The following is a 25634-nucleotide window of genomic DNA, read 5'->3' as shown; positions in this document are numbered from 1 at the left end:
ATTAGTATCGCCCAGAGGGGAAAGGAATTCTGCCAGAGGACATCATTATGTCTGGAAAACTAAAGATGTTGTATTGTAAGGTCATGAATAAATTGCTGGAGTCTGGGGTGGAGGAGAAAACAGATAAAAAGTTCAAAGTTCCATATTTCTGTTAATGTGCCTAAGAAGAGCACGTTAAAATTTCCATTGGAATGTCATTAAGGAAATTAGTCAGTTCCGCCAGTTCACTTTGCTGGATACCATATGTTTACCTTGGGGGAATGTTTGGAGAGAACCACTTTGCGTTGATTGTAAATGTCACAATTAAATAAGTAAATATTACAGAGCTGTATCTGTGATCTGCACCAGTGCACAGATCCTGTATACCAGCAAGTTGGTGTGACCTATTATGTATATATGCACATATAAATATGTACTTTGATAAAGTAAATCCATAGCAATCAGCTTATCTGGGCACACAGACACCAGCCACAAACAGCTCCCATATTTTGTCTTCCTGATCTGTTTATCTCTACATACCTAATGCACTGTACATGCCCTTCTGCAACCATTCCATCTATTTTGTGCATGCATTGTAAACTCTGAGGGCCTGTGCATGGGATATCCCCTGTTGCAGTTGATAGGAGCTGCATATATAACTCAAATGGTGCAATAAAAAATTCTGTAAATCTTTTTGTTTTCAGAATATCAAATTAGTCATATAGTGAGTACAGTTTATTATTGGTCCAAATATGTGGGACAGTAAATGTCCTCAATTCCTATTTACTCTGCTAGGAGATGATGGCACTGCGTGGACCTTAAGAACACTTACACAAACCTGTTGTCTAGGTTTTTATAATGTGAACTTAAGGTCACATTCAATAACAACTCTGTTAGCCTTCTGCATTGCAGAAGCCGTGGAAAATTGATTTTCTGTTTTCCCATTGACTTCAATGGATCCAGGTTTGGTCCCGCAGTGTAAACTTTTCCTCTGGATTTTATCCACTTTTCAAAGTTTTAATTTCTCATCTCTTAAACGTTCAAATTACAAAAGCCACCAATTATGGCCACAGCTTTGTGCCTGCCACAGTTGCTCATTTTTAGAATCACAGCTGGCATCAGAATACTGGATACCAATTTCCAATATTTTTTCTGCTTTTTAGGCATTTAGGAGCATTAAAGTCAGTGAGAGCCTTTCTGTGGACTTCGATGAGCTTTGTAACAGGCCCTTAAAATGTGAGAGCCATTGTTTAAAGTATAGCAAGAGCATGCCTTTAACAGAAACAAATAAGCTTACACATGCTGTTAAGGCAATCATGAATAGGAACAGTGCTTATTTCTTTAAGGATCCAGAATTTGTTCACACAATAGCACTTAAAGCCTTCGTGTGTTTTTAAGCTCTACTTTCCATTTTACAATAACTGTTTTTGGGAACGGAAATCTCCACCTTACTTGTGAACAGAAACAAGACATGTTATCGACTGCTATCTGGGAAGATGGATGTTCTGGCCCTCATGAGTCTATTAATATTTGATGCTGATGGATGTGAACTGGCAGCTTGTATTATTGATGGAATTTGGTTCCTTGGACCTACCCTATCAATACTTAGGGGAGAATTAACAATAATGAGCATTGCATGCCCAAATCTCTACCCAGTGCTGTAAAAGCCTATCATTTAGTTTTAGCAACAATTAGCTAATATTTACAGTGCTTTGAAGATGAAGGGTTGTATTATTGGTACTATTAATCAACTATTCATTCTGATTACAAGTCAACTCTTCGGCATCACCAGTGCCAGACATTCCATGTGCGTATGCTTGGTGTACTGTGACGTTCCCATCATGTTAAGGATTCGAGCAAATGAAGGGCCTGCTCTTATTAATTGCTGAGCACACCGAGAAGTGCTGAGTAGCTTCAGCTCCTGTTCAATACTGAGGTGCTCAGTATCTCACAGGACTGGGCCTGAAGAAGATGTTGTAGGAAGTGAGACGACATGAATCAGGCAGACAGTGCTTTACGAGGGGAGATGGACTTTAATGCTACAGTTTCCTGAATTAGGGCTGATACAATTCCTGCTAAAGCCAGTCAGAGTCTTTCCATTGATGTAAGTGAGAGTTGGATTTGACCCTTAAAGCCATAAAGTTTCATTCAGATGGATACAGGGCATACATTTTGATGAATTGAGCCTTAGAATTATAAAATATCAGGGTTGGAAGGGACCTCAGGAGGTCATCTACTCCAACCGCCTGCTCAAAGCAGGACCAATCCTCAACTAAATCATCCCAGCCAGGGCTTTGTCAAGCCTGACCTTAAAAACCTCAAAGGAAGGAGATTCCACCACCTCCCTAGGTAACGCATTCCAGTGCTTCACCACCCTCCTAGTGAAAATTTTTTTCCTAATATCCAACCTAAATCTCCCCCACTGCAACTTTAGACCATTACTCCTCATTCTGACACCTGCTACCACTGAGAACAGTCTAGATCCATCCTCTTTGGAACCCCCTTTCAGGTAGTTGAAAGCAGCTATCAAATCCCCCCTCATTCTTCTCTTCTGCAGACTAAACAATCCCCGTTCCCTCAGCCTCTCCTCATAAGCCATGTGTTCCAGCCCCTTTATCATTTTTGTTGCCCTCTGCTGGATGCTTTCCAATTTTTCCATATCCTCCTTGTAGTGTGGGGCCCAAAACTGGACACAGTACTCCAGATGAGGCCTCACCAATGTCGACTAGAGGGGAACGATCACGTCCCTCGATCTGCTGGCAATGCCCCTACTTATACATCCCAAAATGCCATTGGCCTTCTTGGCAACAATGGCACATTGTTGACTCATATCCAGCTTCTCGTCCACTGTAACGCCTAAGTCCTTTTCTGCAGAACTGCTGTCTAGCCATTCGGTCCCTAGTCCGTAGCGGTGCATGGGATTCTTCCATCCTAAGTGCAGGACTCTACACTTGTCCTTGTTGAACCTCATCAGATTTCTTTTGGCCCAATCCTCTAATTTGTCCAGGTCCCTCGTATCCTGTCCCTACCCTCCAGCATATCTACCACTCCTCCCCGTTTAGTGTCATCTGCAAACTTGCTGAGGTTGCAGTCCACACCATCCTCCAGATCATTAATGAAGATATTGAGCAAAACCGGCCCCAGGACCGACCCTTGGGGCTCCCACTTGATACCGGCTGCCAACTAGACATGGAGCCATTGATCACTACCCGTTGAGCCCGACGATCTAGCCAGCTTTCTATCCACCTTATCGTCCAACTTCAACTTGAAAGACTGGAGCAAACAAATTAAGCGCTTCTGAAAGTTTATGATGTCCATATGGATCACTCTGGAAGAGAGATGTTAAATATCAGGTTATTTATAGCTAGATTTTTTTAATATAGCTGTAATGTTTTCAGGGATATATATTTGATTGAATTAGCTATTCCTTCCCATCTCACATACCAGATTCAGGCTTTTCACTACACTCATTAACCTTCTGAACTTCACAGAAAAAAAAGAATAATCAACATAAGGTGCACAGCTGTTGATTAATTTTACTAAATAGGATAGAATTATAAAGTACCATATTGCAAGAGGGAAGATCCAATAAACAACATTTGATACCAGTTTAATGGAACATATAACTCATTAACAACTGGATAGAAATGTACTGCAATATTATCCAGTGAGGCAGGTGGGAAGGGGTGCATGGAATTTACATATCTTTAACAGTACCTTAATGTATTTAATTCACAGGTCATTCTCCCAAATCAAGTTCAAAATGTTAATAACTGGTTCTGCATTTATAATTAATAATATCTTAATGCCAGTGCTACAGTTCAAGTGCATTTTCCTATTATATAATTAAGAAGTTAAGTGTATGTGGCAGTTGTCACTCAGCGAGTGTTCTGGAGGTCTGGCTAGTTATAACCAGGGAGAGAAATCTCATTAAGCCAGCTAGGTGGGGGAGACAAGGTGTTCTGTTTTGTTTTTTTAATTCAGGGTTGTTCACCCAATAAATATAACTGTGAAGGGACAAAGTGGCCAACTGTGGTTAAGCCACAAAGTACAGTATAGTTAAATTACGTACCATAATGCTCCCCAAAACCCAACGGCATTCAGAGTAAAGGCTGAATTGTCATGATGATACTGGGCATTTGTAGAACACCTTTCTTCTGAGGAGCTCCAAGTGCTTTATAAACATTTACACCCCTCACCCCTGTGACTCAAGTAGGGACATATTATTGGAACCAGACCTACAGCTGGGGCAGATAGTGATAACTCTGCAGAAGTCCGGGGAATTTGCACCACCTGAGGATCTGCCCCTTGGTATCCATTGTACAGCTAGCACAGGGGCATGTTACATCTGCATACCCATAGTCACCGAGTTCGCAGCAGAACCAAAGGTCCAGACACTCCATCTCTAGGCCACACCTTCATCCTCCTTACTGGAGCATTTTAGATCCAGACCCTATATTGCCACAGTAGGGTGACTGAACGCTAGACTTTACAAATAGCTCTGCTTTTCTTTCCTTTGACAAGGAAATCGTTTTTACTTCTAGATCACCGGTTCTAATCCAGCACAGGTTGTAGTAATCAAAAATTAGCAGTGACCACTGGCTGTTCCATGTCCTGTGTGAAATGAGTTGGAAATCTCATTCTAGTTTCCACATCACAACAAACGGGTCTATAAGTGGCACTAATTGGCCACCTCATTGTCACTCTCAGCAGAAGGGCGAAGGACTGACCGGGCATAGAGACTGAATGCCTCTCTAACATCCAGATCAACTCCCGGTTCCCCCACATCCGTCTGGAGGCACATATGGCAGTGGGGTGAAGAGAGCACTTCAGAAACCCTGGCTGTCAAACCGGCTCCTCTTCACAGCCAAGCGTTTTTGGGGGTCTTGTCTCTCTCTCAACTGAGGTGAAAGCCATCACCTTTTACAAACACTACATTTGCTAAAAAATTAGACTACAAGATTTGCTTCTGGACAGAGCATATTTGTATGGTTTAGCTACCATCCACTTAAAACAAGAGTTCTCTGTACAATAGAAAGGCTGAAAGTCCCTTACTTAAAGTCTCTTACTGTACAATAGAAAGCTGGAAATTCTCTTAACCATCTGTGGATTTGTAGTACTATAAAATCTGACCCTATGTCCTTTTGATGTCTTATTTGCTGCTTAGTGCTGTAAAACGTAGTTTCCCCCAGTGAGGTGGTACTTTTTTAGAACTTAAGCAAATGGACATTTTGTACATTTGTATCTGCTGATAAATGCACAGTCACATCAAAGGAGTGATAGTTCTTCTCCTGGGCGCACACGCATAAAATCTGCACCTTTGATCTTTAACTAAGATGTGGGTGTCAGAGCAGTGCATGGTGGCTTTCTGTGAAATCTAACTACATATTCTAATTGAATTCACTAAGAAGAGTTTCAGTGTAAGAGCTCGATTGTGACTTACACAACATTCCTGCACAAGGGAGTAGCAGAGAGGGTATGCTTTCCCTGTGCATTTTTGCGCGCTTCTCAGATCTTGGGGGCATACAGGACTAAGGGGATACTGCTCACTATTTTACTCCTTTGCTACAGCAGGTGAAGAGGATACGGACAGAGTCTTGGTTCCATCCCCCTACTTGCCAGCCAGTACAACGGAGACAGCTCAGGGAACACTGTAATTTGCTACTGGAGCAGGCCAAATTGCTAGAGTCCCTACCCCAGAGCTAGGCAGAAACGGGCTGGGCTGTAACCCAGAGAGGTGTCTGAGTCACAATGCATCCATAACTGCTTCTCCAGCAATTCAGGTTACAAGCACCTGTTGTTCAGGGCTCTGTCGAACATCACAGTCCAGCCCTGAACAAATGCACACGCCAGCTAGGTTAGTGTATCAATGTGAAGGTCTAATGGACTTTTACTACTTAATTTTTCACACCCACAATCTGTGGTGGATGAATACACATGAGCTCTGTTAGGCTTCGGTTACTGAAAAATCCTTTCTTTGGAGCCTTTGTGTCAGACTCTGTGTGTTTTGTAAGCGGTGTTTTGGTTAATGCTCTAACATCTGTTCTAGGCAGTTTGGTTTTGGAACTTTCATACCTCCTGTTGAACGGCTTCCAGAAACTTGTCCCTTTCCTCCAAGTCAATCAAACCACTAATTGCATCATAATCCTAGACTCAGCGGTGACTGTTCAAGCACTGAAGACTAAGCTATCAAGTCTTAGTATGCTGTGAACCTTGCTGAAAGTGAAAGCCTCCTTTATGTGCGGATGAGAATTTCCTGAAATCCATATTTTTCTGCTTGACACTGGTTTTATTTTGGTTTGCAGGGAGGTGACTGCTCCATTACTTGTGGGGCCGGAACATACGGAGCCAACTGCTCGTCAGTGTGTAACTGCAAAAATGATGGGGCATGTTCCCCGGTGGACGGCTTGTGTCTTTGCAGAGAAGGTAAATGTAATTCAGAGGGAAGAGCTGGCTACTGGTTGCACTGGGTGCTGTAAATGTCACTGTCCCTTTTAAGGTATAACAATGCAACAGTATGTAAATTGCAATTGATTTGCAACTAAGCCGAATTGCGCAGTCAGCAGCTCCAGTGTGTTCCATTTGTAAATTATTAACTATCTCCAGGTGTTTCTGAAAGAGTCTGAAATGGCAGGGTTCACTCCGGGCCAGATTGCATTTGACAGTCGGCCCAGATGAAGCGGTGGTGCGGAGCTGCACTGCCTCTCTAGCAGACCAGAGAACAAATTGCGACTCAGAGTCGCAACTCCTCCCCCGCTGCCCATTGCTCTGCATCTTGTGTAGCAGTTCCCTCCCCAGCGTGCACCTGGGCTGCCACTCTGGCTGGCAAATGGGAGGGAACAGAGCTAGGGCTCCTCATACACTCTGCCCCTTCCCCGCCACTTTCTCTCAGGGTGAGTAGCTCGTGCTCTCCCACAGTCTGAGCCCAGGAGTAAAGACGGCCTTCCTCCCTCCCCTTATTCCGCTGTGTGGCCGAGCCAAGGCTGGGCCAGGCTAGCCCTGTGCTGTTACCCAGTTAGCTTCCTGTTAATATTGATTGAGTGAGGCTGGCTCCCATCTAGGTAACTGGAACCTCCCTCCATCCAGAGACCTCCGCAACTGCAGTCCTAGTGCTTCCCCAAACACAGGACCTGGTGTGGCTAGCATTGCCTCAGGGCCATCCTGCAGATACACACGCCTCTCTGCAGACGGTGGCACCTCCTCCATGGGGATAGCAGTGACTATGCACTGCCTGTGTTCAGAGGAGCTCTGGGAGGCTTTCTGCCTTCCTGGCCCACAGGGCCTTCTCCAAGCCCTCTTTGGACTGTGCATCTTCTCACTGCCCCTGACAGGCAGCAGTGCCTGTATGGCCTCATATGGCATGCTTGAGCCCTAAACCAGCACGGAAGCAAAGAATAATAAAGACTTGAAGAAGAGCTCTATGTAAACTTAAAAGCTTGTCTCTCTCACCAACAGAGGTTGGTCCACTAAAAGATATTACCTCACCCACCTGGTCTCTAATATCCTGGGACCAACATGGCTACAACAACGCTGCACACAATAATAAAAGCTGGCATTTCAAGCGGGAATTAATCAATCACTGTATAACTCCATTTCACTACAGTGCATAAACCATGGTATTTCTGCTAATCTCCATTACATATAGTAGCAGCATATTGAATGCTGTTGCGTGGCTGGCAGTAAAGATCTGAGCCTCAATGGCTCGTGTGTGTGTGTGTGAGCTTCTTTATATTAAAGAGCATTCCCACAAAAATAGAATGTAAAGAACCAGCAGTGTCATGTAGCAGTTCTTCCGCTTATGTTGTATACCCGCTCTTCAGTATGCAAAAGGCCTTGGTTGTTCCAGATTCTCTCCCTGCCTCAGACCCTTAGCAGTGCTGGGGCCAGAGAGCCACCAGATCTCCACAGCTGCTGCAGCCAGCATAGCTGTCTCCTATATTTCCCCCACCCAACTCCTGGCCCTTAGGAGTCAGAAACAGAAGGCAAACCTTAGCCCCAGGCTGCTCTAACATATGCCAGGGCCAGCCAGAATCAGAAGGCTGCAATTTCTGTGCTCTTCCTCCCTGCCACCTCCACCCTCTTGCACCTTACAGATCCTAGGTGCAACAAAGAAACGTGGCCATTTGGTCCGTGTGGAAAGTGCACATGTTACAAGCTGTGCTTGTTAACCTGCTGGCTGTAGAGAACGGCGTAATGCTGCAAATGGACGCCTGTAGCTCTGTGTTCGTTTTTCTTTTTCTAACAATGACAGTTGAGGAAACCCTACCCAACTTTGTTTCTCTTGCATGTCTCTTTAGGATGGCAGGGTGTTGACTGCTCCATTCCATGTCCAAGTGGAACTTGGGGTCTAAACTGTAACCAGACATGTTACTGTGCCAATGGGGCAGCCTGCAATCCAGTGGATGGGTTTTGTCTTTGTTCGCCTGGATGGCAAGGAGAGTACTGTGATCAGGCCTGCCCTGTAAGTATTAGTAGAGTACACCTGCATCTGTTTTCAATAATATTCCCAGATGATGTGTATCGCACTCCTAGAATATACAATAGATGGATAGAACATTTTTGTCATAGGCTCTAATGGAGGAATGAAAAAAGTAATCTTAAATAACAGATCAGAGTTCTAAGTAGTCAAGTATCATAGAATATCAGGGTTGGAAGGGACCTCAGGAGGTCATCTAGTCCAACCCCCTGGTCAAAGCAAGACCAATCCCCAATTTTGGCCCAGATCCCTAAATGGCCCCCTCAAGTATTGAACTCAAAACCCTGGGTTTAGCAGGCTAATGCTCAAACCACTGAGCTATCCGTCTCCCGCAGACTAGTAGACTAGTTACCTTTTGTACTACATGCTATCCGAGCTCTGACCATGTAGTCTGCGTTGTCTCTTGAACATTGTTTTGTGTTCCGAGTTTGGTTTTTTTTTAGAAGTGGTAGGCATCATGTTTTTTCACCCAGACTGTCGCATGTTAATTTAAAAAAATGCAACTTAGCATTAAAATGGGCATGATAGATGATTGTGCACATTTAAGGACCAAAATCTGATTACTAAGGCGCTTTTAAATTTATGTTTTTGGAAGGATGGAACATATGGTCTTAATTGCAGTGAACGCTGTGACTGTAGCCATGCAGATGGGTGCGATGCCGTCACTGGTTATTGTTGCTGTCTTGCTGGGTGGACAGGTAAAATTACTAAGCTATTCTGCATAATATGCACGGTTCTGATTCTTATATCACCTAGTTAGCTCAACTGGCTGTATAATTTTAAACAAGATATACAGGAGAGAGATTCTAAGAATTTATGCCATCAGAAATGCTCATGATGAGGGGATAGGATAAATGGCTTTGATTAAATTTGTATTCATATTCATTGACGAAGGCTTCAAATCCTTGAGCCAGATATTACCCTTCTGTAAAAAAAATTCTTGGTCACGAGGAAGCTGTTTTAGAAACCTGCAGTTTTTCTCGTGCAGTTTTCTCTTCTATTGTCCTCTCTGTAGGGAGACATTTGTGTCCTTGTGGATCCTGAAAAAAGAAAAGGAGTACTTGTGGCACCTTAGAGACTAACCAATTTATTTAAGCATAAGCTGTAGCTCACGAAAGCTTATGCTCAGATAAATTAGTTAGTCTCTAAGGTGCCACAAGTACTCCTTTTCTTTTTGCGAATACAGACTAACACGGCTGTTACTCTGAAACCTGTCATTATGCAATGCGTTGTGGATCCTGAGACCTGCATTTCCAGGAAAGCAGATAGCAAACACATGGTGCATTACATTTTTGCTTCTCCTATGGCAGCGTAGCTCCTATGAGAATCATATGGCCAGTAGCTGTCTCCTCTGTATTTATACTTTACCCACTAACCACAGTGCCAAGAACAGTAGGTATGGAGAGCAAGTTAATGCTGGCTCTGCAGTCCATTCTCCTGATTGCATAGAAGGAGCAGAGAGAGGCTTTCCATAAGATCCCAGAGAATGCTGGCCAGCCTTGGAGATCCCAAAACACTATCTGAAGGAAACTGAGATTCTAGTGCTAAAGAGTCTCTGTGCCCATTGTCGAATTTGGGTCCTTTAATATCGATGTGGTTCTAGATGACAGCAATGAAAATAAACCACAGCTTACACAAAGTCAGCCTCTGCTCCGTTTGAAGCAGGGCAGCAACAGCTGGAAAACCTATGAGACTTACTTTTAAAAAATGAAAGTTTATCTTCGTGGCTTTGAATGCAAAGTCACATCATTATCCCTGCTGCCCTAGGGTGGCAGTAGCAATGGGAGATACATTAACAATGCAGTTGCATTAATGGTAGCTTGCTTGGGGAACTCAGCTGCTTTCCTAAGAAATGTAAGATTTGGAACAGGAGCGGCAATGGGTGGTTTGAGCTAAAAGCAGCCAGCACATTCAGGATCCTGCAACCCAAGTCCTAATTAATGGCATAAGCCTCTGCATCCCTCCTGCTGAGTGGAATGATCAGCACAGCAGCTCACGTTCCTCAGGAGAAAAGCAGACAAAGCCACGTGAAGGGTTTAAAATTTGAAAACAATTTTTATAATGTAAAAATAAAAAGTGCAGTACACTCTTTAAAAACGGGGCTTCTTTTTAAACAGCATACTGGATGTGCATACTTTAGCAACTGGCCTTCCCCAAGCAGATCCGTTGTATAAGCTCACTAACACACTCTGGGGTTTGCATTCCTCGCTCAGGATACCTACGTCTCAGTGGCATAGAGGCATTCAGCTGTCCTGGTGCCTCTCTGCCATCAGTACATCCATGCATCAGGCTGATTGTGTGTTATTGCTGACTTTTCAATGAGCAATTAGAGGGTACCCCTTCCGACAGGTTTTTTTGGCCACCATTCCAAAAGAGATGACATGATCTTATGAAAGTACAGTTAATCCCAGAATTGAGTATAATTTTGGAGGTAGGAAGGAGAAGAGTTTACTATGTTCTAGGCAGGGCCGGCTCCAGGCACCAGGGAAGGAAGCAGGTGCCTGGGGTGGCCAATAGAAAGGGGTGGCACTCCCTGTGTTGTTGGACCGGCATATCCGGGTCTTCGGCAGCAATTGGGCGGCAAGTTCTTCATTCCCTCTCTTCCTCTTCGGTGGCAATTCGGCGGCAGCCCAATCGGGTTTTTTTTTTTTCTTCACCGCTTGGGGTGGCAAAAAAGCTGGAGTTGGCCCTGGTTCTAGGATATTTTCTTTGAACACCTCTTTGCATGTAGCATTCCACAAAAAAGTGTTTCTTGTCCTCAACTGCTATTCTATACCTCAGGCCGATATAGCCAAAAGGAAGATTTCCCATAAACATTCTACCCTTGTTCTCACAAACACAGGCACACTTGCAAATGTAGCCCACACGCAGGCGCAAACCGCTCTTGCTAAAAGTAAGGATAGTATCTGCAGTACCCCCCTGGTTTTTTTCTTTCACTACTGGATAATATACACACTTGTTACCTGCTACGGCCTAACTGCACCCTGCAAATTCTCCAGGCATGGAACACCATTGACTTCAGTAACTTCAGGATCACGTTCCAATTAGGGAAGAAAATATTAGGTTAGAATTTCAGCCCCGGTTGAAATTGACATCTAGATGGTTATGTGACAGGTGCATGAAAAATGCTGATAGACAGAGCCAACATGTATTTTGTCAATTCTGCTTTCAGTGTTTTTCCATTTGGCTTAACACCAAATAAAAGGATAAATTTGACTCATTTGAGTTTGAAAGTATGTAATTTCAGAGACTCGTCAGTTAGATAATTATATATTCACATTGGTGAGAATGTCATCAGAGAAGATTAATCTTATGGTCTGAAGTTGTTGTGAACTACTCTGTGATGTGTGCTTTACAAACACAATGGGATAAATAATTTGGGATAAAATTTGTGCTTTCTGAGTTTGCTACTAATTAGACATGGCCTGTAAAAGATGAGGAAAGTTCAGGAACGTCTGAAGATTTTTATTACCCACTCACACCGAGCAGAGAAATTCATGTAACTTTCTTACCCTAATGGCCACAAAACTTCATCTGAAAAAGCATACTCTGTATGTTCATGCCACATTTGGGACTCCCATTGATGCCAGTCCTCTGTGCAAAGATCAAGGGGAAGATACAGCCCATGTTCTTTAAAGTAGGTTTTCAAGATGTTACTGATATAAACCTTCAGAGACAGATAAGATGATAGGAGCACACAGGAAAGACTGGGTAAGAAAACTCAGGGCCGGTGGGAAAGCCTCATAGGGACTGAGTATACAAGGGTATTTATTAGTAGTCCCCCAACCCACAGTTGTATTATGATGGCACCTATTGAGACTCAGTTGTCCTGGGCAGTGTACGATGCAAGAGGCAGTCTGTATCCTGCAGAGTATACAGCCTAGATTAAGACAAGATGCAATCAGTGGTTGTAACAGACAGCGGGATGAAGGAGTCAGAAGTATCAGCATTGGAATCACAAAGTTGCATAGACCAGCTGTGTGCATAAATAAGCAATTCACTATGTCAGCAATAAGCTGTAAGTGCTCACTCTGGCCCAGATCCTACCTTCAGAGAGATGTACGTTATCGTCCGTAGGAGTCCCACACATATGTTCAAAGGTAGATCTTGGACCCAAGTAAACAGATGAGAGTTGGGACAATTTCTCCATGTCTTTATTACTGAAAATTAACCCCCAAAGGACCACTCGGCCTGATACACATAACTATCATGTTACTAGTAGCTTTGGAGATGTCTTGGAAGGAGGGCATCTATGATTAAAAGAACAAGAAAAGTTGGCAAAGGGCTCTCAGATGGCAGAAGCCAAGTGAGATGTGTTCAGCCTGGGCCAGAATCAGATCCCAGACATGTGCACATGCTGCTGAATTTTGTTCCACATGAGGAAGTGGTACATGTTCTAAGAAATAAGGTCTCAATCCCGCAGGGAATTGAGTGCCCAGGGCCCTGAGTCAACAATGCATTTAAGCACCTGCTTAACTTTAAGCACTTGAGTAGTCTCATTGAAATTAAAGTAAAGCACATGCTTGAGTTCATTGCTAGACAGGAGAGCCAGAGGGTTCAGCACTCAGCAAGACTGAGCCTGAAATGAGCAAACTCAGAGCTTTTTAAAGATTCGCAAAGGTCTCTCTTGTTCTAAGATCGATTGTGTATTTCAGCACCCATCACTTTATATTTTCTTTCTAATCTCCAGCTAACCGTGGGCATCGGCCTTAGACCTGCCAACATGGTAGTCATTGGGAAGGTGGTTTTTCCTTGCACATTCAGGTTAAAATGAAAGCCCTCAAACATGGAGTGCTTTAATGTTAATTGTAGTGGGTTAATTTGGGACGTCATGCACACTGAGTTCTTTGTGAGATAGTAAACACTGTCGTGTGAGATAATGAACGCTAGAGGATAAATGCATGCTGGAATATTTGCTGGTTTGCAGCAGCATGCAAGCAAACAGGGCAAAGAGAATCAAGAGTCCCAGACCACCTGGTGAAAGCCGGGGCACTCAGGCTCTGTGCTCTAGACATAAGTTCAGACCAGGATCCTCTTTGGTTTTGTAACTAGAAATTGGACATAATGGTCTCATTTGCCTTGGTGGCCCAGCCCAGGATGAGCTTTGGTAGACCTTGTCAATGAAGTAGACATAATGTCAGCAGCAGGTCCCAGGAAGTACAGCTACTTTGCCACCCTTGTAAAAGGGAGGTGCTGCGGGAGCTCCTCTCTGAGCCCTGCCTGCTTGGCCCTCCCGTCCTTTGTTGTGGCTAGTGGCGTGAGCCAGGAATAGGCCTTGCACATAGAAAAGCTCAAGGGCTACAGTTGGACCCAACTCTTGCACAGAGGCACAAGAGTGGGGAAGCTTCTTGCATCTACCCCCTCCGTCATGCAGGAGATGAGCCCAATCTGGCCCAATGAGCTTGGTGTTTGCAGCTCAGTTCTGCATGGGCAATGACCTCATCACAGATGCCAGCATCCAGTTATCATTAATTGGCCCCTTTGTTGGTAGTTTCAGTAGAAAGGCCAAGAGCTGAATTAGTCATGGACACAGATCTATTCTGTCACCACTGCAGATGGCACCTCTAAAGCTGGACAGGAGTGCCGATTTATTAACCAGAAACTCAAACAAATTTTGGAAAAAAATTGAAATGGTTCCATTTCAACATTTTTGAATTGGCAAGTTTGGGGTTTTTAAGTCAAAATGACTTGTCCTTTTGAAATATTAGTAAATTTAGACTAACAGGAAAAAAAGGGCTGAAATCAAATCAAAACATTTTCATGGACCTAAACTGAAAATATTTGTGAGGTTTGTGAAAACTTCTGAGAGTTCAACTCTTCATCCTGATTTGGGATGGGAAAAATTTTCAAATCTTGAAAATTTCTTCTGGGATGGGAAAAACACTCGGTGCCAGGACAAAGGGACATGGGCAGGACTGTGCGCGGAACCGTCCACTGCCAAAGCTGTGCAGCATCTCCAAGATCGACATTCTAGCACCTTTCACAATCGCACACCACATTGACACACACAGCTAAACAAAGCCATCGGTCTGTGGTGACACACACAACGTGTCTAATTCCTCTCTGCTCTGACTCCGAATGTTCTGCCTAACCCTTCGAGTTAACTGTGATGGTGTAGAGTTTGCTATCCTTTTTGATATTGCAGTGGGATTAAATAACAAGGTATAGATAGTGGGAAAATTTTCAGATCCTTTAAAAGTTAAGGTCAGCATAGTCCTGTTTATCTGAATTCCTTGAATCTGAAATGCTCTAATCTGAATCCCGGTTATGTCTTATTTTCTCTCTCTCTGATTTTTATAGAATGCCAATAATATCTAGACTCTCCCAATGCGAATAGTTTAGTTTAGCCAGTAACTCCTCTGATTATTCAAATGATTTTGATGTCCCCAAAACATGTAGAATAAATGGAGTTGTACTGTAAACATAAGATGGAAAATACTCAACAGTGTGGCTAATTATAAACTCCACTGGGAAGAATCAGCAGGTTTTTTTAATACAAGAGCCCATGATCGTTTACCTTTAATTAATCAGGACTGCAAACACAGTCCGGGAAATGATTGGGCTGTTGAGAAAAAGGTATCCCATTATTTCACTGGTGCTTTTAAACAATTCAGTTTGTTTGTGATTCACAAGATTAAGTTGCATCTCTGACCTAACAAATACAAAGTCACAATATGCATTTACTGTCATCCATAATCTCAATCACTTTCATAAATCGCTAGCCATATAAAGCCTAATTGTCTCTTATTACATCCAGAAATATGGTACAATGGGTGTGGAAGTCTCAAATTGTAGGGATTTCCTCATGTGGTTGTATAAGTGAGCTAATGGGGTCAGGAAACGTAGGTTGGTCACAGCTAAAGTTAGCTTTGAGGAATGAGACTTTGCCTTGGAGAGAATTTGCAGGCTGCAAGCGACATCTGCACTGTCACTCAAACACAGAAACATGTTTCTTCCCTCCTGTGGGCACATTAATTCAGTAAAACGGATAAGCCTTTTACTCAAGGGAAGGCCTTTTTGAATTTTAAAGAAACAGTGTCCACTTTGACAGTGAGCTCGGAGGTATTTTTAGCTTCTCTCTATTTGGGCTCTTTGTGAGAAGATGATACACTTTGCAAGGAAGGAGGAAAGAGAGAGACTTTCCATTTAAAAAAAATATAAAATGCCATAAAAATGAATGTTTATTTTAACATGATACGTCCCCCATTTGTTGCAATATTTGGTTTATAATATCAGGGTCAGATTTTGCCCTCAGTTACCCTGGTGTAAACTGGAATAATTTTATTGTCATCAGTGGAGATACTCCAGGTTTACACTTGCATAACTGACAGTAGACTCTGGCCCTATGCATTTAAAACCAGGAGAAAAATCTAGAAGTAGTGCATTTTAAAGGAACTACAATAGGTTTTTACGTAGTTTGATACGTATTATTTCAGGAACACTTAAATCTACTCCTCTACCATGGTTGCTAGTTCTCTGCAATATTCCTTTGCCCAGTGTTCACAGAGAGGAAAGCGTATCAAAGCTTGTGACAAAACTGCGTGATATGTCCACATCGACTATTAATTAAAAACTTGTTTAATCTATGACATAGTTGTCTGCCCTCAGAGCACCCATTGTGGATAAGTTTACTGGGTGCAGGATTTACAGTAAAGCACACGCGGTGAGCTTCATGATCCGCAGAGAAAGTGACAAATAAGTATCTTGTCTCGGACCTCACTCAACATCAACCCGGGTTTGATTAACCGCGAAGGCAATGGAGCCATCTGAACCAGTTTCATACTGGACATGGAATTTGTGCTGCAGAGGAATTTCAGTGGCATTCGAGACAGGCTACTATGTTGGTGTGGGCACCACAAACCATGACGCACATTGTTGAGGACTGCAAACTAACTCCACTTCCTGGAAGTCCTCATGCCTTGAACATTGTTGATAAGAACGCTGTGGTTTGGCTTGACGGATTGCTTATACCAAATAAATAAATAGTAGGTTGATACACAGCACTTCAAAGTGCATTATGTTGTGATACAAATAAGCCTTTTTCTTTTAATCAGACTTTCACACTTTCTCTATTTGTGATACTAAGCATAAAATATTAGAATGAAGCAACAGCAAATTCCTATTAAACATACAATTTCTAGATGTCTAATACGATTTTACAAGCCATATTTTAAACTTTATCATTCTTGGCAGTCTTATCCCAGATTTTTAAATTAATCATTTATTTTTGTGATTATTCTGTATCCTTATATTAGATTTAAACAGATGGGAAAACTAGAAATTTCAGGAGTTATTTTATTCTCTCTCTCCTCTGGCCTGTGCCTTTCAAATGTAAAAATCATTTCCATCTGAAAAGGTATGTGGTTACTCTCTGAGTTTCCACAAGTGCCCTTCAGTCTATAAATGTAACATAGGCCTATTAGAAATTAGCTTTAATTTTTCATTGACTTAATTTCAAGTGAGTTGATAAGATTTTAATGTCATTCTATGCTTAAACATTCTCCCTTTGATTGGACCCTTTAAGTATGGTTCTTGCTGATACAAGGCAGATTTTCAAAAATATGAATTATGAAGTTATATCAAAGATTTCATTGATGTCCCGCTATTAATTATGGAAGTGGCATTCCTTGACCGATATCTGGGGGGACCCAGAGTCTCATCTAAAGCAGACTTAGTTGTGTTTGTGTTAAACCAAATCTGAACCAAAGTTAGGGCACAATCCAGTTTTCATACCTCAGTGGGAGCAAGATCCAAGTACAAGAAGATGGTGTATATTGACTGTAATGAGACTACACTTGTGCTCAAAGGTAAGCTGTGAAGGATCAGGGCCGTAAATAGGGAAAGTATGAACATAATTTAGAACTATTTTAATTCCTTTTGGTTTCATATGTAGTCAGAGTCTGATCTGGTGTAAGTAGATGTAGCTCCGTTGGTTTCATTGGAACTATGCTGACTTTAACGCAGCCGAGGGTTTGGCCAAAAAGTTGAACTTGGCACTAGATATGTGCAGCTATTTTCACTTAACAAACACAGATGCATGTTAAATACAAGCTTGAATACGTGTATGGTAAGTTATTCTCTAAGTAGATCTGCGTGAATAATAGTGAAAATCAGTTATGAACTGTATAGGGCCTTAAATACTGAACGTCGGAGTGCTGTGTTTTGGAAGGAATGGAAACAATTTGAAAAACAACGAGCAGGCTGAAAATTTCCATGTACGTTTTTGATGAAGAACTTTGAAAAACATAAAATATCTGTTTTCTACCGCCAAAATAAGATTGAAATTCACTCAACGTTATTCAGTATAAATCATTTCCCCAGCTCTACTAGTAGCCTGAGGTCCTGCCAACGATCTTCCCAGGTCATGAGTTATTGTAGGGATTAATCAATAAAAGGACTGGACAACCGTTTAAATTTCTACCTTTAAAAAGCCCTTCCCTTGCCAGCTGATGGATAGCTTGGTTCTGCCCCCATTTCATTCCTGCTGCTCCCTGGCCAGGAATCATGTCAAGAGCATGGGGTGAGGTAGAAAGGAAGGGTATTGAAAGGAATGGGCTGAAATTGACTCCCCCCAGAACCCCCCTCCCCTCATCATCCTTTCTCCCTGGTGGCCATAATCTCTCCCTCCTCTGTAGTGATCCCCAGAGAGTATCTCATAATCCTGGAAACTGGCCAATCCTTAAGGCAGAAAGCATCCTGGATTGTCCCGTTTCCTGTGGGTTAAAGCTGTTGCCTAAACAAGAAAACCTTAAAAGTTTTTAATTGTACAAATTCCCTGGTTTCCATGCTTTATGTCTGAACTGTTCTATAGATAAACAAAAATGGTGGTCGGAGTGGTACTCCATAGAGGTGCAGTAGGCTGTAAATGTAATACATTCAGAAAAACACTTACAGTAATGGGTGTTTATATCCCCCATGCATTGATGAGAGAAACGACAATTTAATCTTTCACGGGCTGCTGGAGCAAACCTTGTATTTCATCATTTAGTGCCAGGCTATGGAACTATCGCTCTGACTGATGAGCTGTAACTCACATGAGTAGCCCCATTGACTTCAGTGGGGCTACTCACCTGAGTAAATGCTCAGCAGCATGAGTGTCGGTTCCACAACTTAGTGCTTAGGATGGCTTCTTGGCTAGAATTGCTCTTTGAAGACTCACAAAGAATGTGACGGCTGTTTCCTCGGCAGAATAGTTTCACTGTGTAAAAAACAAAAATCGCTTCTACTTTGCAGACTTCACGAGTGGTTGTCAATTGCTAGTGTTTTCCTTTAACTTTAAGGGAGATCCCGTTTTATTTATTTCTATTTGCTGCTCTTCACAAACAGAATTTTCTGGTTCTCCGGAGTTCCAGTAGCTGAACGATTTTGTCCTTTTGAATTTTCCTCTGGTGTTTCTGATTGGATCTGAGTCAGCCACCCAAGGCAAGTCTAGAAACTGGAATAACAGAGAGATGTGGAAAAAAAGGAAAGCATCAAGAATTCTTTACGCCATCCTGTTTATGTGCTACCATAATCCCTTCTGAATGGATGGTACTGCACTAGTCAGACACAGTTCTGTCTAGTGTTCTTATTGAATTTTCCTTTACCTAATGCAGACTGAAGCAGCAACATATTCCATACATAGCAAAGCATGCCGATCCAATCTGTAATACAAAACAGATGTTATAGATAAGACAAGAGTATAGCAGTATTAAATGAACAATGGGAGGAGAAGAGGGAAGGATAAGGAGATTATTTTAGATTATCTGAGACATTTGCTTTTATTGTTATTTATCAGAAAATTAGCGTTCTCAGATTTTGGTGAAACCCTTTTCTGTTCTGATCTTGATGGCATCGACTTGTAAGTTAAACACATTGGGCTAATTGCACTCTGACTTCCTTTTGCTGTCCCACTGAAGTCAAGAGCATGGCAAAAAGCATAACTCAGTCATTGCAGAACTTCACACGCCAAGCTATTGAGCAAACCTGAGCACCGTTGCTTAGGTGCCTGGTTCTACAGTTAGCAGCAAACACTGGCACCTAGAGACTGAGGCCCAGATTTTTAAATGTATGTGGGTGTTGGTCCGCTCAGCCTTGCAACATCCAGCTGACTTAGGAGCCTAAGTCTCATTTCCAAAAGCGACTTGAAAGTGGGTGGGCTGTAGGCTTCTAAATCAGTTGGGTGTTGCAACACTCAGTGGAGCAATGCCTAGATACCTTTAAAAATCTGGGCCTAAGGGCCTGTTTCAACGTCCACTGAAGTCAGTAGGAGAGTTCCAGTTCAGTGGGCTTCATGGGGTGAGGACTTAGACTGAGTATTTGGGTGCCCGAGTGCCCAAGACAGCTCCCTGATGTGAAACTGGGTGCCAGCTATTGGGGCACACAGCTGCTTCCTAAGCATGGTGCAGCAAGCCGGTTGCCCCACATGGTAAAGATGGGCGGGACTGCGTCTTGTGAAGGCACATTTCCCAATGGAGCTCAAGGCGCTATCTGGCCCAAAGTCAGCAGATAAATACATGTCTAAAGCAGTCTTTCAGCCTGTGGTCATTAGGACATCTACCAGTCTTTTAAAGTGGGTATTACTGGGGTTTCAAGGTGTGTCAACAAACTAGCATTAAGATTTTACTGCTGGAAATAAAGGTCGGCTGGCAACCCAGAAAGTCAGGCGTGAAACACCAAACTTCAGGCCTCTGCCATATTTCCTGCACAAATTTGATGCCTGTTTGTTCATAGAAAAGCAGTTCTTTCCAAAGCTATTTAAATGCCAAGGATGAGAGATTATTATGACATCATATCATACTGAGAGACAGGTGGAAGAGAGTGAAATGTTTGTGTTGGATCCAAAATGTCTATGGAAATCACGCCTGTCATTGCTAATTCACGTTGCATCTGTCTTTGGATTGTGATTATTGAAAAAAAGTTGAAGACCTCATTCAGAGAAATAATTACAGTTGTACATCAATAGATATATAGTTAAAGTACATAGGAAAAAGCCTACCTCCTATAATTTATCATCCCTGGAAAATAATTACTCTGTGCAGTCCGTGGATCCTGCTGCAGAAGCTAATGTCAAGTCGATAGATTGGCAAAAACAGGACACTGGCTCTCATTTATTCTGTCCGCTTTTTCTCCCCTCCTTGTTCGTCTGGAGGCAAGGTAAAAAAACAACAGCAGGCTTCTTTAAGAGCGAAAGATACAACCACTGAGCATGAGCAGTCTGGAGTGAGAGAGAGAATTCTGCTTCTGTCCAGCTCTAGATAAATTCCACCCACCAGAACCCTTCAGGAGGATCCAGATACAAGCAGCACTCAAAGGCTAAGACTTCCATTGGCTCAGAGAGCATGATGTCCTGGCCAGCACAGGAAGCATTATGTAAATTAACCCTTCTTTTGATGCCATGAACACCAGTTCCCCTCTGCTGTTCTTTCTCCCCCGTCCTTGTTCCTTTTGCTGATAGTCATGGAATTTTGCTGATGGTGGGTGGAATTTTCATGGCTCAACTCCCAATCTCTAATACAAAGGGCTGGTGTAATCAATGTACCTCCACTGAATTTCAGATACAGATATACACAGCTGAGATTCTGACCCCCAGAACTGTTTTTTAAATGGGCATAAGAATCCTCTTTAACCTTCACTAACCAGCACCACTCCAAAGGGTGAGAGAGGCTCCATTGCTCTCCATACACCTCCTTTTGGTGTTTTCTCAGACATGTTTTCATTTCCTTGGCCATATACCTGTGCCAGACATTCCCCCTTGTGCTTCTCTGAGACCCTTGGCATTGACGCTCCCCAGCACTGAAGACAGTCGGGTCCATGCGGCACCACTTCCACTCCCCGGTGCCGCATAAGCGGCCCAGGGTAACCGGGCCGGATGCCAGGCCTGGAGTTCGTCAGACCCAGGAGCACCCGGTGCCAATTTTACAGAAGCCAGCACTGTCAACTTCGGCCCCACAAGGGGACGGTTGAGTCCAGGACCATTCGACTCTCCTGATCAAGAGTGCCAGGTGGAGGAGTTGGAACTTCCCTCTACCCCGGACACTTTTGAGGCTGTGAGGGATCTGATTGCCATGATGGCTTCTCAGTCCCCAGCTGGCAGGGACAGGCCTCTGGCACTGCAGCGAACGGCACTGTCCAGAGGCAACCCCGCCAGGATGAGGCGCTCACCATCCCCGAGGCGCCGCTCTCCATGGCACCAGTCCCCACGGCACTAGTCCCCGCCACCGCCATTGCGACACTGCTCCCTCACACCGGCCTCGAGATGGGGGTCCCCGGTACCAGATGAGCGGCACCACTCCCCAGCGCAGTACCGCTCGGCTGCACCATAGTCACCGAGGCCTAGGTCCAGGTACAGGTCATCGGACTCAGAGGCTGACTCCTGCTATTCGAGGTGCAGCCGCTACCATTTGAACAGGCAGCACACTAGTATAGTGCCACGGCAGCTGCCCGCAAAATGGCCCTTTTGGACCCATGGGCCTACCACCAGGCCCAGGGCTCTTTCTGCAGGGGCCCGCAATCGGGGGCCTCTGAGGGATGCGCGCCCCCGCCAGCCAGGGACCGTCCTACACCTTGGGGTTCCGAGACCATGTCGGCTTGCAGTGCTCTGCAGGATCCGGCTTCTGCACCTGTGCCGGGCACCGAGACTGCAGTCGACACCGAGAGCCACGGGGCCGATCGGAACGACAACAGGGAGCCGGAAGGCCAGGCGGGCACGGAGCCGCCTCTGGCTTTGTCGTCTTCATCACCTGGCGAAGCAGTGACAGGATCTTCTGCCTCTGGACCACCCCACCTGTCGATAGCCGGGCTCATCAGGACCTGCTACACAGGATCACCTGCAATGTGGAGGAGGTGGTTGAGCCTGAGGACCCCATAGTTGACACCAGCAGTTGCGGCGCATTGCACAAGGGTGCAGGCCTCCTCGGTGGCGTTCCTAGCCCAGGTCCCAATTCAAGAAATCTGCAGGGTGGCAACATGGCCCTTTGGTTCATACATTCACCTCTCATTACAGCATGCCAGAGACGATCGCAGCATTCGGCAGAGTGGTGCTCCAGTCAGCGATTTCATAATTCCAACTCCACCACCTAGGTAAGGAGTCACCTATTTAGAATCCATATGAGCAAGTACTCGAAGAAGAAAAACCAGTTACTTACCTTCTCGTGACTGTTGATTGTCTAGGTGTGTTGCTCATTCTCCCTTCCAAACCCACCCACCTCCTCTCTGTCAGAGTAGCCGGCAAGAAGGAACTGAGGAGGTGCCAGGTCTGCAAGGTGCTGCTAGGAGAAAAACTTTCCGGCAACCGTGCACGCGGCACACACGCACCTAGTTGGAATGGATGATGAGCAACACATATTGAAGAACAGCACTTACGAGATGGTGAGTAACCGGTTTTTCTTTTTCATGAGCATGAGTCCCAGGTTTTCAGTGAAAGTTCCTTTCCCAGAGGAAGCATTGGCACCAGAGGGTTAATGCTGAATTAGTGCCATGATTAAAGGCATTAACCGTTCCCTTTTTGAGACCAATGTTCAAATTCTCACAATTGCAGAGTGTGAGATTAACTCATTGCGCTGCTGTCAAGGTTCCTTCCCCACTCTGAACTCTAGGGTACAGATGTGGGGACCTGCATGAAAACCTCCTAAGCTTACTTTTACCAGCTTAGGTTAAAACTTCCCCAAGGTACAAACTATTTTACCCTTTGCCCATGGACTTCCACTGCCACCACCAAACATTTTTATCTGGGTTTATTTTTATTAGGAAAGCGTCATTTGGAAATGTCTTTCCCCCCAAAATCCTCCCAACCCTTACACCCCACTTCCTGGGGAAGGCTTGGTAAAAATCCTCACCAATTTGCATAGGTGACCACAGACCCAAACCCTTGGATCTTAGAACAATGAAAAAAGTATTCAGTTCTTGAAAAGAAACATTTTAATAGAAGAAAAAGTAAAAAGAATCACCTCTGTAAAATCAGGATGGTAGATACCTTACAGGGTAATTAGATTCAAAACATAGAGAATCCCTCTAGGCAAAACCCTAAGTTACAAAAAAGACTCACAGACAGGAATATTCATTCTATTCAGCACAGCTATTTTCTCAGCCATTTAAAGAAATCATAATCTAACACATACCTAGCTAGATTACTTACTAAGTTCTAAGACTCCATTCCTTTTCTGTCCCCGGCAAAAGCATCACACAGACAGACACAGACCCTTTGTTTTTCTCCCTCCTCCCAGCTTTTGAAAGTATCTTATCTCCTCATTGGTCATTTTGGTCAGGTGCCAGCGAGGTTAACTTTAGCTTCTTAACCCTTTACAGGTGAAAGGATTTTTCCCCTGGCCAGGAGGGATTTTAAAGGTGATTACCCTTCCCTTTATATTTATGATAGCTGCCTAAGGAGTATGTTCCCCATCTCACCCATGCCTGGGCTCACGATGGACCAAGCACCGATGAAATGCAAATCAGCAGGTGTTTTGCCAGTTAGAATTAAGGTGCCCTGACGGAACCCTGGGGGGAGACTGCGTAGCACATAACCACCCTGGGGCTGCTTCATATGAGGGCGGTCATACTTGCCTTTTATGCTAAGAATAAATTCTTTCCGGATGCCCTTTTAAAATAATAGAAACTAAAAATCAGCATTTCACATGCTTGGTTCCATGTCTGTTGAGAAGGGTTTGTTTATTGAGTGTAAATGATTATGCAAGGCTCTCTGTACCACTTAGGCCATGTGGTGTAAGTGTTTGGGGCTAGCCACTGGGAGAGTAGCCATACAAGACCACAAATGCATTTGAGCTGGCTCATTGTAACCATGGCAACAGGCATTGGGATCATTGACTATGCAGATCCAGTGACCCTAAATACTCCCATACCTCAATTGTATAGAGGGGACCGTGGCCAGTATTCCATTTTGCAAGCTGGTTTAAGGGCTGAGATCAAGAATCTTGCCTTGGCCCCCAGCACCTAAGTCTTTTGCTCACATACTCTGGCTTTATGTAAGTGACCATGAATTTCACTCAGTATCTATCCCCAAATCATTGTTTGAGAAGGTCTTGGTGTGCTACCAGGGAAGAGTAATCACTCTCACATCAGCAATTGCAACAAGAACCTGGTGCAGGAAGCCATTTCCCAGCGTTCAGGAAATGGTGTTTATGAGCAGAACTGCCTCCTGCAGCTTTGCGAATGTATTCTTATGGTAGTTATCTTCCTAATTTGTGCATAACACATGTGAAATGCGGCACTTGTTCATAAATCACGAACCTTTGGATGCAGGTTGAAATTATGCTGAAATGTGTGAAATTCAGCATTTTTTATATATTTCTGGGAATTACATATTGAACACTAATTGCTTATCAAAGAGGTTCATCTGCAAATTTCTAAGTAAAGATTCAAGTTTTACATTAAGGAAGCTTCAAGCTCCAGTAACTCTGATTGTAAAGTAGCTGGGTGTGATATACTCAACCCAAATCTATTGTCAAATTAGGGAAGTGTAAACTAAGGTGCTGCTTCAGCAAAATTCCATACAACGCACATGCCCAGGTGCAAATTAAACTACTTGTTTTTCCTTGCAATGCGAGGTGGGTGTTATTTTTGAGCCTCAAAAAAGAGAAGTCTTCCAGAGGAATTAATTTGGAAATAATACAAAGGGGGTTCTGTTAAAAGGTATTGCAGCATCTTTTCAATGGTCTTTTGAATATTAATAAATAAGAGGTGTAATGTGTGGAATTTGTCTTCTACAAAGGGTGTTTTTCCCCCCCCTTCTGCATTTTGTTAGAACAATCAGCCTCGCAATGACTCATTGCCTCAGTTAGGAAGGAGAAGACATCCCTCATCATTCATTACTTACGCAGAGTCTTTTCTGCTGCAAAGAATATCTGCGGCATTCTAATTCAGCTACTTTTAAAGCAGAGGAGTCAATGTCATTCTTTCTCAAACTCTGGGAAAAGAGACCAGAAATAATGCTGCTTAATTGTCTCCATTTATAAATAGCCCCTCCACAGGAGGGGAATTGTATTTTTAATACTGCAGTCAGGAGGAAAAGGCACCATCCTTCTAAAATGTATGTCTTGGGTTTAATTCTGGGAGCTCAAATGGGGGCATTTAAAAGTATAAATAATAAGCATGTATAGTGTGTGGAAATATAAAATGTATTCTTTATTTTATTAAGTTATTTATACTACATTATATACTCACTCCTCTTTGTCTCTCTCTCTCT

General features: G+C 43.5%; 1 protein-coding gene across 8 annotated transcripts in view; it reads left to right on the top strand.

Moving 5' to 3' along the window:
* The window catches only part of MEGF11 (multiple EGF like domains 11), a 380480-nt gene that overhangs the window by 284170 nt on the left and 70676 nt on the right, over window positions 1-25634 (top strand). For all 8 annotated transcript variants that reach the window (XM_075133231.1, XM_075133230.1, XM_048866672.2 and 5 more), the window contains exons 12-14: window positions 6285-6405; window positions 8277-8440; window positions 9051-9153. In XM_075133231.1, the coding sequence (XP_074989332.1) occupies window positions 6285-6405; window positions 8277-8440; window positions 9051-9153 (388 nt within the window). The remainder of the gene's footprint in view (window positions 1-6284; window positions 6406-8276; window positions 8441-9050; window positions 9154-25634) is intronic.

This window comes from Caretta caretta, chromosome 10 (genome assembly GCF_965140235.1).
Source record: "Caretta caretta isolate rCarCar2 chromosome 10, rCarCar1.hap1, whole genome shotgun sequence".
In the NCBI taxonomy this organism is placed as follows: Eukaryota; Metazoa; Chordata; order Testudines; family Cheloniidae; genus Caretta; species Caretta caretta.
The sequence above is the reverse complement of the archived record's forward strand: the minus strand, read 5'-3'. Positions and strand labels throughout refer to the sequence as shown.